Source organism: Mirounga leonina, unplaced genomic scaffold, assembly GCF_011800145.1.
Source record: "Mirounga leonina isolate KUSES-001 unplaced genomic scaffold, KU_Mleo_1.0 Mir_94, whole genome shotgun sequence".
Taxonomy (NCBI): Eukaryota; Metazoa; Chordata; class Mammalia; order Carnivora; family Phocidae; genus Mirounga; species Mirounga leonina.
Window position 1 is genome coordinate 38,583,213 of NW_023270855.1, and position 14,201 is coordinate 38,597,413.

Below are 14,201 nucleotides of genomic sequence, written 5' to 3' on the forward strand. Positions count from 1 at the left end.
TTGCCTGGCTTCAGCGGAGGCACCAGGAGCCCTACAACGGGCCACTGGCAAAGGATCCCACTGGGGTCCCACAGGACAGAGGCTGCCCAAGCCCCTCCTCGCCCCCCGCCAGCGCCCGGGCCCTGGCCAGGCCCTGCCTTATGTGCTGGCCTTAGGTCTCTCATGGTACCTCCAGGAGAGAATATGGTTGTCAAGGCCCCTTCCTGAGACAAGGCAGGCTTGGCCCAGCATGGCCAAATCCCTGCTGCCTCAGGCCCCGCGGCCTGTCTCCTCGGGCACGTGCTCTGAACTCCCGGGTGCCAGGCCCTGGCACCTACCCTGCAGGGGCTCGGAGAAGTAACGGCGCAGGCCGTCATGCAGCACGAAGTACACGGCCTTGGTGGAGAGCAGCACGCAGGCGGTCACCTCCAGCCCCGGGGTCTGGTAGAACACCACTGAGGACCACATGAGGTGCCTCAACTCCTCGTTTTCCACCTGGACACAGAAGGGCTGGGTCTGGGCCCGAAGCAGAGCAGGGCGGGGGGCACAAAACTCTCTTCCAGGCCGTGCCTGCCTGACAACAGAGCTCTGGGCAGGGCACCCCCCTCTCCCTGCTGGTCAGCCCCACGGCCCTGGTGACCTGCACGTCCCAGTGACAGGCCCGCAGTCCTGGATGAGGAGACACAGGACCCTCATCACATCCGGTCCATGCATTTATAAACTTGGAAGCAGAGAAAAATGGAAGGGTGGGAGATGTGTGTGGGGCGGGGTGTGTCTGGGGCCCAAGGTGAGGAGTGGCCACAGGGAGAGGTGGTGGCAGAGACAATGGACCGGGGTGGGGCAGCCCAGGACCCGCCCCCCCGCCGACTCCAGCTTTCTGCACGCGAGGGCCAGCCAGCAGGCCCGCTCCGGGCCTCTACCTCGGCGATACTGCCGTGGAAGAGCTCGATGATGGTGCTCCCCCGCAGGCTGGCGATGTGACGGAGGGACGGGCAGGCGGGCAGGTGTGAGGGGAGCTGATTCTCCTCCGACGTGGAGCGGATCAGGTGCTCGCTTGGGTACTGAGCAGGGGCCTCCGCCTGCACCTGCGGCTCGGCCGGGGCCGGGGCCGGGGCCTCCACAGAGGCTGGGGCCGGGCTCTCTGCTGGGGACTGCTCTGGGGCCGAGGCCTCTGCTGGGGCTGAAGATGGAAGCGAGGCCTCCACTGGGCCCAAGGCCTCTTCCAGGGCCGGAGCTGGGCCCTCCACCGGGGCCAGGTCCAAGGCTGGTGCCTCCGTTGGGGCTGGGGCTGGGGCTGGAGCTGGAGCCTCTGCTGGGGCTTCCTGGGGCCGCTGGTCACTGCTGCACCTCCCAATCCCCCGAGAGACACTGTATTAGCACCGGGACCCCGAGTGGAGAGTCCTATCACACACAACCTCAGAGTGTGATGGAACGAGCACCATGTCTGACTGAGGTCACCCGGGGATGTCATCTCTAGGTTCCCCACAGGAAGCAGAACAAAGGGAAAGTACCAGGCCCTTGCTCTTAGAAGGGAGATGGGTGGTCGGGGGAAAGACAGGCAGTCTGCTACCCCAGGCAGGGACGGCCAGATGTGCGGCCCATGGACTAACAATTCATTTTCAGAAGGTTGTAGAAGCATCAGAAATGCCACTCCAGAGCGCCAACCAAGGTGCCCAAGCCCGGGACCTGAGTGCAACCAGAGGTGACAACCAAAACCAAATGGCCCCTCAGCTTGCCTTTGGGTCCTCCTCAGGCAGCCCAGGCTGTCACCCCACCCCGCCAACATCCACGTGGCCACACTGGGTTTTCATAGGTCTGTTCCAAGCACAAGACCAAACAATGCTCACAACCCTGAAAGCTCAGGTTAGGAGCTGACCCCCGAGGTGGGGAGGACCCTACTACCGGCCTACATGCCTGGGGCCCAGGCTGAGGGGTCTTTTGGACATCCTTTCTGTTGGGATAGTCCAGCTGTCGAAAGAAATCCCTGGGCTGTGCCCCCTCATCCTGCGGCAGAGATGTGTCTGCTGGGATAGAGCAGAGCAGCTGTTTTCTGCATGCAGTCCCCATTGGGGGCAGGTTCCAGCCACACTTGGGGACAGCATGGAAATGGGAGACAAGGTGTCACCGCTCGAGGCCTCAGCGGTGGGGGGAGGCCATGGGACTTAAACTGGGCCCAAGAAGGGTACCCGATTCATCTAGGGAGAGGCTGGGAGCCCCTTGGAAACCTCAGTTGGGGGGCTGGGATTAGAGGCAGAAGGTATGAGATGTTGGGGTAAGGACAGCGTTACTACCGTCCACAAGGACAGAAAAGAAAATGAGGCTGTATCTCAAGAGGACAGGAAGACCAACAGATGAAGGGCTTTCTTGCCCACGTTGGGGAAGCCCCAGCATGTGTGAAGCCAGGGGCCAGTGGCAGAAGACAGGCACCCTCCAGGGCACGAGGCCCCTCTGGAGTCTTGGGTGCAGGTGAGCTGAGGGTAGGACCACGGCAGCCCACAGGCCTCCCTCTAGCCTCAGCTCCAGATGGTCCTGACGGAAGCCCAGGCAGGGTGCCAGGGGGAAGACAGACAGAGGACGCAGGAACAGAGGGAGGAAGAACAGGACAAGACTGCCACGACTTCCCCGTCTCCCCTGATGCAAGAAGGAAAGGCACTCTAAGCGAGGGAACCGCCCGGCTCTCAAACTCAGACCTCAGACTCTGCTGCTCTCAGCCAACAAGTTCCTCTGGAAAAACTCACAGAATTACATGCAAAGAGAGAGCCCCTCAGCGACCCTGTTCTTCCTGAAAAGGGGTAGACAGCAGAGTAAGGCTTGGCACGGGGTGTCAGAGGGAGCCAAGGGCAATGCTGAGGCTGGTCAGCAGCCGAGGAGGGATAGAGGACCCAGGCCCACCCTGGGCCCACTCACACATACGGACACTCACAGATCTCATTTGGAGTGAATGGTCTCAGACTCGGCGCCCGCCCCCACTCCCCCACCCCAAGAGCCTGTGCTTGGTCTCACCTGGCCCTGTCCTCAGCAGCTTGGCCTTCCACAAGGGGGCTCTGGGACCGGGCCCCGGTTGCGGGGGTCTTGGCAATGACCACGGTCTTCAGGTCCTGCAGCGAGGCCCGTAGCTGGTTGTAGATGCGCAGGAAGTGGAACTTCTCATGGGGCAGCACAAAGATGGCAGTGACAAAGCGGTAGCCCACGAGCAGCTCCAGCACGTGGCCGTCGGCGAAGGCACCCCGCGGCTGGGTGCAGCTGCGCGTGGGGTCCAGCAGCACCGTGGACAGCGGCACGCGGCTGAGCTTGAAGCTGTTGCGGTTGCGACAGTTGTGGGTGCCGCGGTTGGGCATGGGGTTGAAGTCGGCCTTGATGACGTTGAGGTGCTGGGGCGTGAGCAGTAGCCAGTAGGGGATTGCAGCCGACTTGACGGCCTCGGAGGGCGCGCAGCAGGAGCGGCGCACAGCCGAGCAGAGCGTGCAGCTGGCCCACTCGATGTTGCCCGAGTAGTCCCCAGCGGCGGTCTGCACCATGCGCTTGTCGCTGTAGACCAGGTAGACGGGGAAGCAGCCCTGGCTGCGCTCCTGGCAGCCGCCCGCCACCTTGTAGAAGGTGAGCAGCTGGCGGAGGAACTCCTGCAGGCTGGTGTGGCTGCCGTAGAGCACGGGGCTACACAGCATGGCCATGTGCTGCGGGGCGAAGCAGGAGCGCAGGTCGGCGTGGAACTCATGCAGGTTGGCGGCGTCCGAGATGATGAAGAGCGTGTTCTCGCTGTGCCGCACCTTGAGCACCAGGCACAGCTCCGGCATGAGGAAGCCGAACTCGGTGAGGTCGCCGTGGGGGAAGCAGAAGACGAAGCGCAGGGATGACAGGATGTGCTGGCCGCTGCCCCGCGACTCCTGGTGTGGGATCTCGAAGACGGCGACACCGAAGTCGGTGAGCACGAGGCAGGCGGCGAACTGGCGGATGCTGCCCTGCACGTGGATCAGGAAGCACCACAGCACCTTGAGGATGCGGATGTGCTCCAGCAGGAAGTCCTCGTCTGCGCCCAGGGCCCACTCCAGGGCCAGGCGCTCCTCCTCGCCGTCCTCCTCCTCCTCCTCCTCCTCCTCTTCCTCCCCCTGGCCACCCTCCTCCTCTTCCTCCGCATCTGGGGGCCCCATTTCGAAGTAGCGGTTCTCAGCGGCGTCCTCCTCGTCGTCATCGTCATCCTCGCCCTGCTCGCCCTGGCCCTCCTCCCGCTGGTTGGCAGCCTCGATCCAGGCGGGCAGCTGCCGCTCGATGGCCTGCCGGATGAGTGTGCTCAGGCGCTGGATGAAGTCCTGGTTGGTGGCTGTGTAGCCGATACAGGTGAAGGGCAGGAAGATGATCTGGCCAGACCCGGGCACCACCTGAACCTCTGGCTCCGCATGCTCCGGGCTGCGGAGGGAGAGGACAGGTCAACAGCACGCTGCGCTGGGCCAGCCCTACCGCTCACATGCAAAGCCTGCACCCTGGCCTTGACGGACCAGCTCAAGGGTCTCCCAAGCCTTTGAAACAGCTGAGCCCGTGTCCATGAAAGTGCCCCAGTCGGGAGCCGGGGTGCTGGAAGGCTGGGACTGCCAGCTCAGTGAGAGTCTACGGTCCCAGGGCTCAGACCACAGGCGCTTAGCCCTGTCCTACCCACACCACACGGGCTCCCCCAACAAAAGCAACAGAAAGACCTCTCAGTCACTCAGAGGCTGGCTGTGAGCCCCAAAGAAAACGAGAGCTCAAGGGCATGAAGTCACTTGTTGACAATGGTTCCCTTCAGGGGCACCCAGTGGCCTCTGGGATGGAAGTCAGGGAGTAAGCTAGGTGGGTCTTAGGACTTTCACATTTGAATGCTAGCTCCTCTTGGGGCACCTGGGTGGCTCCGTCGTTAAGCGTCTGCCTTCGGCTCAGGTCATGATCTCAGGTCCTGGGATCAAGCCCCACATCGGGCTCCCTGCTCAGCAGAGAATCTGCTTCTCCCTCTGCCTCCACCCCCGGCCCCGGCTTGTGCTCTCTCTCAAATAAAATCTTAAAAAAAAAAAATGGCTGTCTCCTCTTGGCTACTGCGGCCTCCGTGAAAAAGCATATACAGAACTTCTATGAAGGCTCAGGGGCTGAATACCTCAGGTTTTGGAAGAGCCCATCCACATAATCTTTTTTTAGCAGTGCTTTAAGAATATAACAATCATTCTCAGCTCACAGGCTGTACAAAATAGGCTGTGGACCAAATCGGCCTTGATCTGCTGACCCCTAGTATGGGATAACGTGTCAAACAAACTCCAGCGATTAGGATTTGGAAACAGACCAGAGCCCACCTCGTTGCTGTTTATTTATTTAAAGGAAGAAATAGCTCTGAAGAACTTCTACGAACAGACTGTTAACAAAATCCAACTGGTTCCCACTAGTCCACAGCTGGGCATGTGCAGAACGCCTAGGATGCCTTCTTAACCTCTTCCTTACCTCACACCGCCAACAGCTCCGGGTATGTCCCGTAAATCATCAGAAGGTGCCTGACGAAGAAGGACACGCAGTGAGCCCCCTACTTGCTGCAGCCATTTCCTGGCACCTACTGGGTGCCGGACCCTGAGCCAGGCACCCTGCCCCAGCTCACCACCCTGCAGGAAGCTCCTCACCATCCCCACGCTTCTCTCGGGGGCGGATACTGGGGCCCAGAAAGGCCGAGAGAGACTCAGCCAGGTACATGGCAGTGCACTACAGGGCTGAGATTGTGGCCTCTGTCTGGCCCCAGCCCATGCCCCCAGGCCCTGGGGCGGAGCCTCCTGCCACTCTGCAGCTCAGCACGTGCCCCTAGGTCTGGCATCCGAGTGCTCCTCATGCCACCCCAGAGGGTCCAAGTGGACAGTCTAACAATGCGGCAACTGGCCCGCAGAGATCTCAATGAGCAGAGGCTACGCAGCACCTGGCAAGGCCCTCCCAGTGGTCTCTGGGCAGTGCGGAGGACCTAGGGCCCGGGAACCCCCTACTGTGTGCCCCTGGGGAGAGTGGAGGGAGGAGTGCCAAGGAGTGCTGGGACAGAGCAAGGACTCCGCAAACTGCCCAGGGTCACAGGGCCGTCACCCTGGACTACTGAACACAGGGCTGGATGGAGGCCCAGGAACCAAGCAGAATCCCCACATCACACTTGCCTTCCTCCTCTCTTCCCAGGACAGAGGGAGAAGTTCCAGAACCCTCAGCAGCAGCCACAGAGGAGGTGCTGGAATCAGAGTGTGTCCCAGACTACTAGGGTAAAATGCAGGAGCGGGAAGAAGAGCCCAGCATGCCAGGCAACAGTGGAGAAAGTCTTCCTGATGGGTGTGGGACCCAAACCATCCCCACCTAGGGCTTTCTGAACTGCCTTTCCCAGGAGAGTCCACTCATGGTGGGGAAGGGGGGCGGTGGCTAAGGGCCATCTGGATTTGCCCCTAAGGGCCTGGTGAGAGAACTGCCTGTTCCTATTAGCCCCGAGAGAGAGAGACAGAGACGAGAAACAGATACATACAAACACAGACAGACAGACAGACAAGGAACACAAAGCAGAGCGCACCAGGCAGCGGCAGCACCTGCCCCAACTCCAGCCAGGCCACCTCCACCTTCCAGCCGAGGCAAATCCTACTTCCGGACAGCCCCCCGCAGGACAGTTGGTCCACAGAGATAAGCAATCCCCAGAAACAGGAGGGGGGGCATTACCTGTCCAGAAGGGATGGACTCTAAGGAATCAGAGCATCCCCGGGCAATGGGCCGGTCCTCGGGTGTCAGACTGTCCGTGGATGAGAGGCTGCTGGCCAGGGCCTCCTCCTGCACGAACATGATACCTGGAGAGACCAGGGGCGGGCGGGCAGGGTGGGCAGGGAGAGTAGCCATTCAACAAACAGGGCTGGGCCCTCAGGCTTCCGGCAGGACTAGCGGCCTCATCAGACCCCCTAACCCAGCCACATGGATCACAGAAGAAAACATTAAAAACGGAAATCTTAACCTCGAAAAAAGAACAAATGACTGCTTATCTAACTTCAGGGCAGGGACAGACTTTCTAAGCCTAAATCCAAAGAAGAAATTGACATGTGTGTGACTACGTAATCACCAAACTTCTGTAAGAAAAGAAACCGAAGATAAAAATGAAATGAGAAAAAAAGTACTTTCGATACTTGACAAAGATGTGTGTCTTTGATCTATAAAAGGCTCTTCCAGATAACAAGGATGGAAGCGGGGGCGGGCTGGAAACCCTGTTAGGAGACCGCAGGCATGAGCAGCCATCCCGCAAAGGAATGGCCGTTGGAAAGAACACAGAAAGCAAGGCGCACCCCCACAAGGAACCGCAGAAGGGCGAGTCGAAACATGACCTCAGTTTTGCCTCGCTTTGGCAAAGGTCTGACAGCCTGTTCTGGCCTTGGCCTAACTGGGCAGAGGCGGGCAGTGGGCACGAGCTGGCCTGCCTGCTGGAGAGCAGTGTGGCAGTATGTCCATCAAGAGCCTTCAACGTGTTCACTCCTGGAACCTCTTTCTAGGAGAATGACTGAACTTGGCCCCCCACCCCACTAACACATCTCTGCGAGCTTCACAGACATGCGAGGGCTCAGGACCCCTCACGCACAAGGCCGGGCCTCCTCGCAGGCTGTTTTCCTCCGGGGCTGGCAAGGACGAACTGCGCTCAGCACCCACGGCCTGTTTTCCACAGGACACTCCCCGCTGACCCTCCACGGACAGCGCACTGACTCATGCACCCCAGAAACACCCGGCGTTCTTAAACCCTGCTGAGGCTGTGCGATGAATACAGCTTGCCTGGGCCTGTTACTTCACTCCATTTTCCACAGTGATGGAGGGTAAAGACTTTTTAAAAACCTTTTCCTAAATGTAGCTAGCTGGGAGAACACTGAACACCGACCCCCAGTTTCAGAGGTCTGAAGGAGCCCAGGGCTTGCCTGGCTTTGCCACCAGGCACCATGGTTCAGTGAAATGACTGAGCTCCAGAGATCCCGGGCCCTTGTGCAGCTCAGCTGCCCCCGAGGGACAGGACAACTCATGCAGCCCCGGTGCTCTGCCCACAGACTAGCTGAGCCCAGAGTCCGAGCCCAGAGCCCAAGCCCAAGCCCAGAGCCCCAGCCCCACGCCCCGAGCGAAGCAGCAGGCACTATGCGCAGGCAGGAGGGCGGCAAGCGCGCAGCCATGCACAAGGCGCGGCCCTCGCCTGGAGTCCACCCCCCTCTCCTCCCTCACACGCAGATTCTCTCTTCGAGGTTCACCTCACACACTACCTCCACTGCAAAGCCCTCTCTGCTCTAGACATGCCTCTCCCTTCTACAAACGCCCCCACGCCATCCTGCCCTCGGGCACAGCAGCTCACCTCCCCAAGAGGCTCCAGGTTCCTTAGGGGCACTGTCCTGGTCATCTGGAATCGCCCAATAAGGACGCAAGGAAGGGAAGCCCTTACTGACCATTCCTGACGAGCCAGGAGCAGCGTTAAGCGCTTCCCCAGTATTAGCTCATGCACTCCTCTCATTATTTACCACAGTTCATCAAATCTAAGATGCGTGGATGGGGCGCCATCTTGGTCTTAGCGGGTGTCCACGGAAGGCGTTCGCACGACTCCATCACGAGTACCAGCTGGCTGACAGCGACTATGCGACGCCATGACTGAAAGACGCATCTCAGTTTCAGAGAAGTCACGGTGGAAACAGGTGCATCTTAGAATCGATGAAGCAGGGTATGTCCACTTCACAGTTGAGAAAACAGAGCTTCAGAGAGGCTGCACGTTGCTTGAAGGCACACGGCCAGGGAAGCTGGGATGCAAACTGAGCTGCCTCCCTCCCGGGTGCCTGCTCCTAGCCACTTCTCTATGGACCCGGCTGAAGAAGCAACTCGGGCATTTCGCCCGTCAGCCCCTACTGGCCACCATCCTCCATGTCCATAGCTCCAACAAGCTGGCTAAAAGCTCCTGAGACAACCAGAGGCCTGGTGTTAACGGGATAGCGCCCAGTTTATTCACAAGCATGTTTACGTCTACAGGGGGGAGGAGGCTGGGAGCAGAGCTGCTCCCTTTGGGAGAAACCCTGGCCCATCCAGGCAAGACCCTGGATGGGTAGCACAGGGCTGAGCACAACCCTCTGCAGACTCCTCCGCCTTAGTGAGAAAAAGCAACGTTTTCTTGCAGCTATCCACCCACGCCCTGTTTGGAACTGAGGAAGTGTGGACGGGCACAGTCTTTCGGCTTCCTTCCTGGCCCATGGACTGCACAAACAAGTGGTCAGGAAGGGTCACTCAGATGAGACGAGAGGCATCAGAGTGCCTAGATGGGGCCCGAATTCTGTTGTTTCTCACAGAAAGGAAAGAGATGTGCACACAAAGACATCCACTACAGTTTTATTCATAAGAGGTGCAAATCTGGAGACAAGGTCTAAATGGCTGGTAGCCGGGAAAGAGGCGGGGGGGGGGGGTTGTGTGTACAGACTACAGTGAGCCAGTCTGTGACACGTCCCTGGGCGCGGGGCAGACGCCTTCCTGCCCACCCAGGGGCTGCCTGCAGCTGCAGCTCTGGGGGCGCACATCTCATGTCCCGCCCCCACGGGCTGCGCTTTCCTGGCTGGTTCTCCGCTTGCCCGTTCACGCACACACTCACTCGTTCATCGATTCGACAAACGCTGGCTGAGAACCGGCAGGTGCCCGGCCTCGAGGACCAGCCGCATCTCCCCGTCCCCCAGAGGCCTAGTCCCACGGCTTCTCCGCAGGCTGGCGGGTGCTGTGAGGGGGCAGCACCGGTGGCCCCCAAGAGGGCTTTGGCCCGGCGGCAGGGAAGCTTCTTTGCGGGGATACAAACCCCCTCCCCCTTTCATGGAAAAAAAAAACCCAACAAACCCCCCCCCCCCCCCCGAATTTCTCAGTCAAGAGTGTTACAAAAGCAGACGGACAAGTACTCTGGCCCTTACCAACACCACCGTTCCGTTCTCGTGAATTCTCTCTCCTACCTCAGGGTCGTGACCCTGGTGAGCCGCCTGCCACAGGCGTCGCGGTTCAACCTGCGCGCGTCTCCTTTCTCCCCCCGGCCCCCCGCGGGGTGGCAGCAGAGTTCGTACCACAGCCCGGCCCCCCTCGCGCCCTCTGACGCCTGTCACACGCCATGTTTTGTTAGCGTGAATAACGCTGCAGTTCCCCATCAACTTATCCCACTCAGATAAAATCCCCACCGGCGGGATTACCAGGTCAAGGGGTGGGAACGTTTTTCTGGCTCTTGAAACATAGGGTCAAACTGTTCTCCCAAGACCTCACACCAAGTTCTGCGTCTCCAGGAGCCCGGGCGGGTGGGCGGCGTTCTTTCCTGTGTGTCCCGAGCCTTGGCTCCACTCGGGATGGCACACCCTCCCCTCTTCCGTGGGGGCCGGGCCAGCAGACACTCTCATGGGACCTGCTTCACTCACTCATCTCCGAGGATGCCTGGGTTCAGAGGTGAAAGCCCTTTGAAAACGCTAAGACAGTGGGCCGGTGAAGGGAACTGGTCTTCCACGGGTCCACGGACAGCCCATCTCGGCCCCACACACACAGTGTTTGGGGCTGGATCACACCGCAAGAGCCACAGAGATGAGGCAATGATAAAAGAAAGCTTCCTACACAGGGGTCGGGGTGCCCGATTCAGGAAAGTCACCGGGCCTGGCGTCCCGTTAGCAAGGAGCCAATCTGCCCATGCTGCCTGCGGGGGAGCAGCGGCCCCGAGCCTGTTCAAAGGGCAGCCTCGGGCCCCCCCCCAGAAACCCTTGGGCTCCTATGGGAACCGGATGTGGGATTGAGGCCAACTGGGGACCCCTGCTAAGCAAACCACAGAGCTGAAACCAAGCCGGCACCCCCCCCCCACCGCTACCCCAAGAGGTGCCGCCTATAGACAGCACCATGCCCTCCCTGTGTCTGAACCCTGCCGGCACCTCCCCCCGAGCCCAGCCGGGCGCCCAGGCAGGACGTGCCACTCTGCTAGCTGGCAAGACACATACACAATTACCTTGGTTGGAGAGGATGGGCTGGGGCAGGGAGGCGGCGGTGGGAGCCACGCTGGGAGGGGAGCCACTGGGTCGGACGCAAGGGGCAGCTGAGAGCCGGGAATCCTCAATGATCTGAGGAGGAGTGCTCAAGTCAGCTCCGGGGGAGGAGGAAGGAGCTCCCAGCTCTCACAAGCGTGGTGATGGTGAAGGCGGTCCCACCTGGTCCACACAACCCCGTGTGGCAGGTGACGCCACCGCCCGCCTCGAGTAGGGGAGAACAGAGGGGAGGACGCTTGCCCAAGGTCAAGCAGCCAGGACATGGAGGGGTGCGGCCAGGACACAGGGGCCCTGAGTGCTCCACGGCCCGGTCTGGCTCTTCAGCATCACTCCTGTCACCTCCCACACAAAGACCCACCTTCTTCTCCGAGTTGTTCAGCTTTGACTTGACCTCCTTGGCTTTCTGAATTGCTTTTAGCACTTCCACGGTGTCCAGCTCCTTCTCTGTGGTTGCCGTGTTGTCCAGACAGACCTACAGAGTTCAGGGAGTGGCCATCAGCACAGGGGTTGACGGAGCAGAGTGGAAGGGGCCCCGCGAGGACACAGGAGGCCAAGGAAGGCTCTGCCCCCTGGCAGGTGAGCTCTTCACCCCCCATGGAAGTGACCCAGGAGCTCCCACACTGCCCGGGCCATTTCTGGGAGCCCCGCTGTGCACAGGGGGTACAAGAGGCACTGTGACGGCCTCTCAGGTGGCTGGGGTGGGGGAAGGTGGTGACCTGAAACAAGCCCCCAATTATGGCAAAACTCCAATCAGTGGGAATGAGGGGAGGGCCTCTGGGCTGGGGACCTGGGAGAGCAAAGACACGGGGAATAGGAATAGCAGACAGGTGGGGACCCCCATCTGCAAATCAGGAGGGGACTGTGACTAGCAAGCAGTGAGGGCTGGTAGTGTGGTCGACGGAGGACAGTCCTAAGGGCCCGTGGAAGAGCTGCTGCCACGGCATGCAGCCGGGGGTGGGGGTGGGGGGCAGGGGGCGAGGACATCTTGTGAACACGGTCTTGGTGATGGTGTGAAGAAAGGGGCGCTGGGCTATGAAAAGAGATGAGGAGGGTGGCGGGGGGAAGGAAGCAGACAAGATGCCCAGGTATCTTCTGGCCTGGGATCTGGGGAGAAGGGGGAGAGGCCTGCTCGAGAGTGAAAGGACGGGTGAAGCCGGCTGAGGGTCTGTGTGGCTGGCATGGCAGCAGGTGGCCAGATCGCGCACGGCAGGCAGCAGATAACTGGCTGGAGCGCACGGCAAAGGTGGGCAAACCCTTTAAGGTCTGCCGTCTACAAAACACAGTGTGGCTTTAACAGGCTCAAGATAGTCCCTCCACCCTGGGTCTGTGCCTGCTGGCTGGTGGGGAGCCCTCCTGGTCCAAAGCTCTGACAGAGGCGACAGGACAGAAGCCAGCAGGAACCAGGGCCACCGGCGCCCCCACAGAAGGGGCAGGGCAACCTCCCCCTGGGGAGGCAGCAGACTTCCCGGAACCGTCCTTCTGAAGCAGGGAGGCAGAGGACAGTGGACATCACCTCCGGAGCAGCCTGGGAAGAGCCAGACTCCATCCAGGCCGTCTCTCTGACAGAGCAGAGCCGCCCAGCAGCTTACCTCGGAGGCCCTCTCTCCGAACTGAGCCAGCACCTTGGTTCGGTAGTCAGGGATGATGCTCAGGGGGTTGTTCAGCAGGGCCACGTGCTCCAGACACGGGAGGCTGCCGATGCTCCTGACCTCCTCCATCTGCAAGAAACGAGTTCCCTTCCCTCATCCCTTCTCCGAATGCTTCGGCAACAGGCCAACACGTCGGAGGGCCTCTTTTCAACGCGAGACAGCTCTACCGTTCTTCTTCAGGGTGAGAAACTCCAAGGCACAGCCACCCCAGGGCCCCGGGAGCCTTCCGGGCCGAGGCTCACCTGCTCGATCCTATTGTCGCGGAGGTCCAGGTTGACCAGGGAGTAGAGCTTGTGCAGGCCGCTCAGACTCTCCAGGAGGTTGCCCGCCAGGCTGAGGGTCTTGATGTTGCCCAGTTTGGTGTGCACCCCTTCCAAGGAGGAGAGCTTGTTGTAGGACAGGTCCAGGTGCACGAGGCTGCAGAGGTGCTGCAGGGGCATCGGGAACAGGGCACAACCGGTTCGGCCAGGCTCCCGAGCAGGTGGGCTGTCACGAACACGCGGCGGCGGGCCTCCCACCCTCCAACGCCCACCTGCCCCGGACAGCTATTGGCAAGGGCCAGCCCTGCTCCCCAGCACGTGCCATGCCCCGTGGCACCCCCTGCAGAGGCATCTCGGCCCACAGGGGAGGGGCCAGCTGTGAAAATCAGGCTGTCTGTCATCGTGCTGGAGGTGTACCGTCTTCATCACACTCAACTTATACTTCCGCGTCTTTTCCCCACTCTTTGAAACTAGAGCAACAATCGCCCAGTGCGTCACTGAGACCCTAAGGGGACACCAGCAGACCCCGCCTTTACAAACCTCCCGTGCACCCAGACATCTTTTGGGGGCCTCAGAGAGAAAACCCCAGGGGATGGCCAAGCTCCCAGGGCAGCGTCAGCCTCCTGAACTCTCAGGAGAACAGGACCTCGAGAAGCCCACAGAAGGTGGTCTTTAAGGACATGAATTACCTGCAGGTTGTCCACGACCAGCACTCCATTGTGACTCAGGTCCAGGAACTCAATCTTTGGGATCAGTTTCTTGAGAAAGAAGAGAGATACGTGAGGTTACCCTAGGACGCAGGACCCTCGGTGGCCCCTGTACCTGGTGGACAGACACCGTGAGATGCTTCTTCCTGACCACGGACGCCCCAGCCGGACAGCTCTGTGGGGCCGCTGCTGGGACACCTCCCGTGCCCACCCAGCAGCCTGTCCCAGGGGCACACGGGGCCCCCAGTGCTGAACACAGGCCACTGTTCCTAAAGAAGCCCTGGCTTGTGAAAAGGACAGTGGCAAGGTCCCAGACGGGGAAGAAATTTCATCCCTCTTCTTCAGCCCTACCCAACCCCACCAAAGAGTGCAAATACAGGAATCGCTCTCCTCTTGCCCAGGTACTATCTGCATGTCACTCTTATGGGGGTGTGTCTGGCATCTATGGAATGATTTTCCACTCCACTCCCTGGGAGTAAATGTCCGCACTTACTATGTTTCTCTATCAAATGTGCATGCGATCAATATGCTTCAGTGGGCTCTAACCACCACCTCACCTATTTTAAGTAATCCCACTTAGAAATTAACTTAAAA

The 14,201-nt window shown here is 60.2% G+C and overlaps 1 protein-coding gene across 5 annotated transcripts in view; it reads right to left on the reverse strand.

Moving 5' to 3' along the window:
* Nucleotides 1-14,201, reverse strand: part of NISCH (nischarin) — a 33,217-nt gene that overhangs the window by 2,503 nt on the left and 16,513 nt on the right. For 3 of the 5 annotated variants that reach the window (XM_034998060.1, XM_034998062.1, XM_034998063.1), the window contains 10 exons: nucleotides 13,590-13,658; nucleotides 12,883-13,068; nucleotides 12,581-12,709; nucleotides 11,350-11,463; nucleotides 10,955-11,066; nucleotides 6,664-6,788; nucleotides 5,437-5,486; nucleotides 2,983-4,383; nucleotides 900-1,326; nucleotides 318-474 (listed from right to left, as the gene is read on the reverse strand). In XM_034998060.1, the coding sequence (XP_034853951.1) occupies nucleotides 318-474; nucleotides 900-1,326; nucleotides 2,983-4,383; nucleotides 5,437-5,486; nucleotides 6,664-6,788; nucleotides 10,955-11,066; nucleotides 11,350-11,463; nucleotides 12,581-12,709; nucleotides 12,883-13,068; nucleotides 13,590-13,658 (2,770 nt within the window). Of the gene's footprint in view, nucleotides 1-317; nucleotides 475-899; nucleotides 1,327-2,982; nucleotides 4,384-5,436; nucleotides 5,487-6,663; nucleotides 6,789-7,828; nucleotides 10,399-10,954; nucleotides 11,067-11,349; nucleotides 11,464-12,580; nucleotides 12,710-12,882; nucleotides 13,069-13,589; nucleotides 13,659-14,201 lie in introns of those variants that run through there. The other 2 variants (XM_034998061.1, XM_034998064.1) reach the window with 2 other exon arrangements.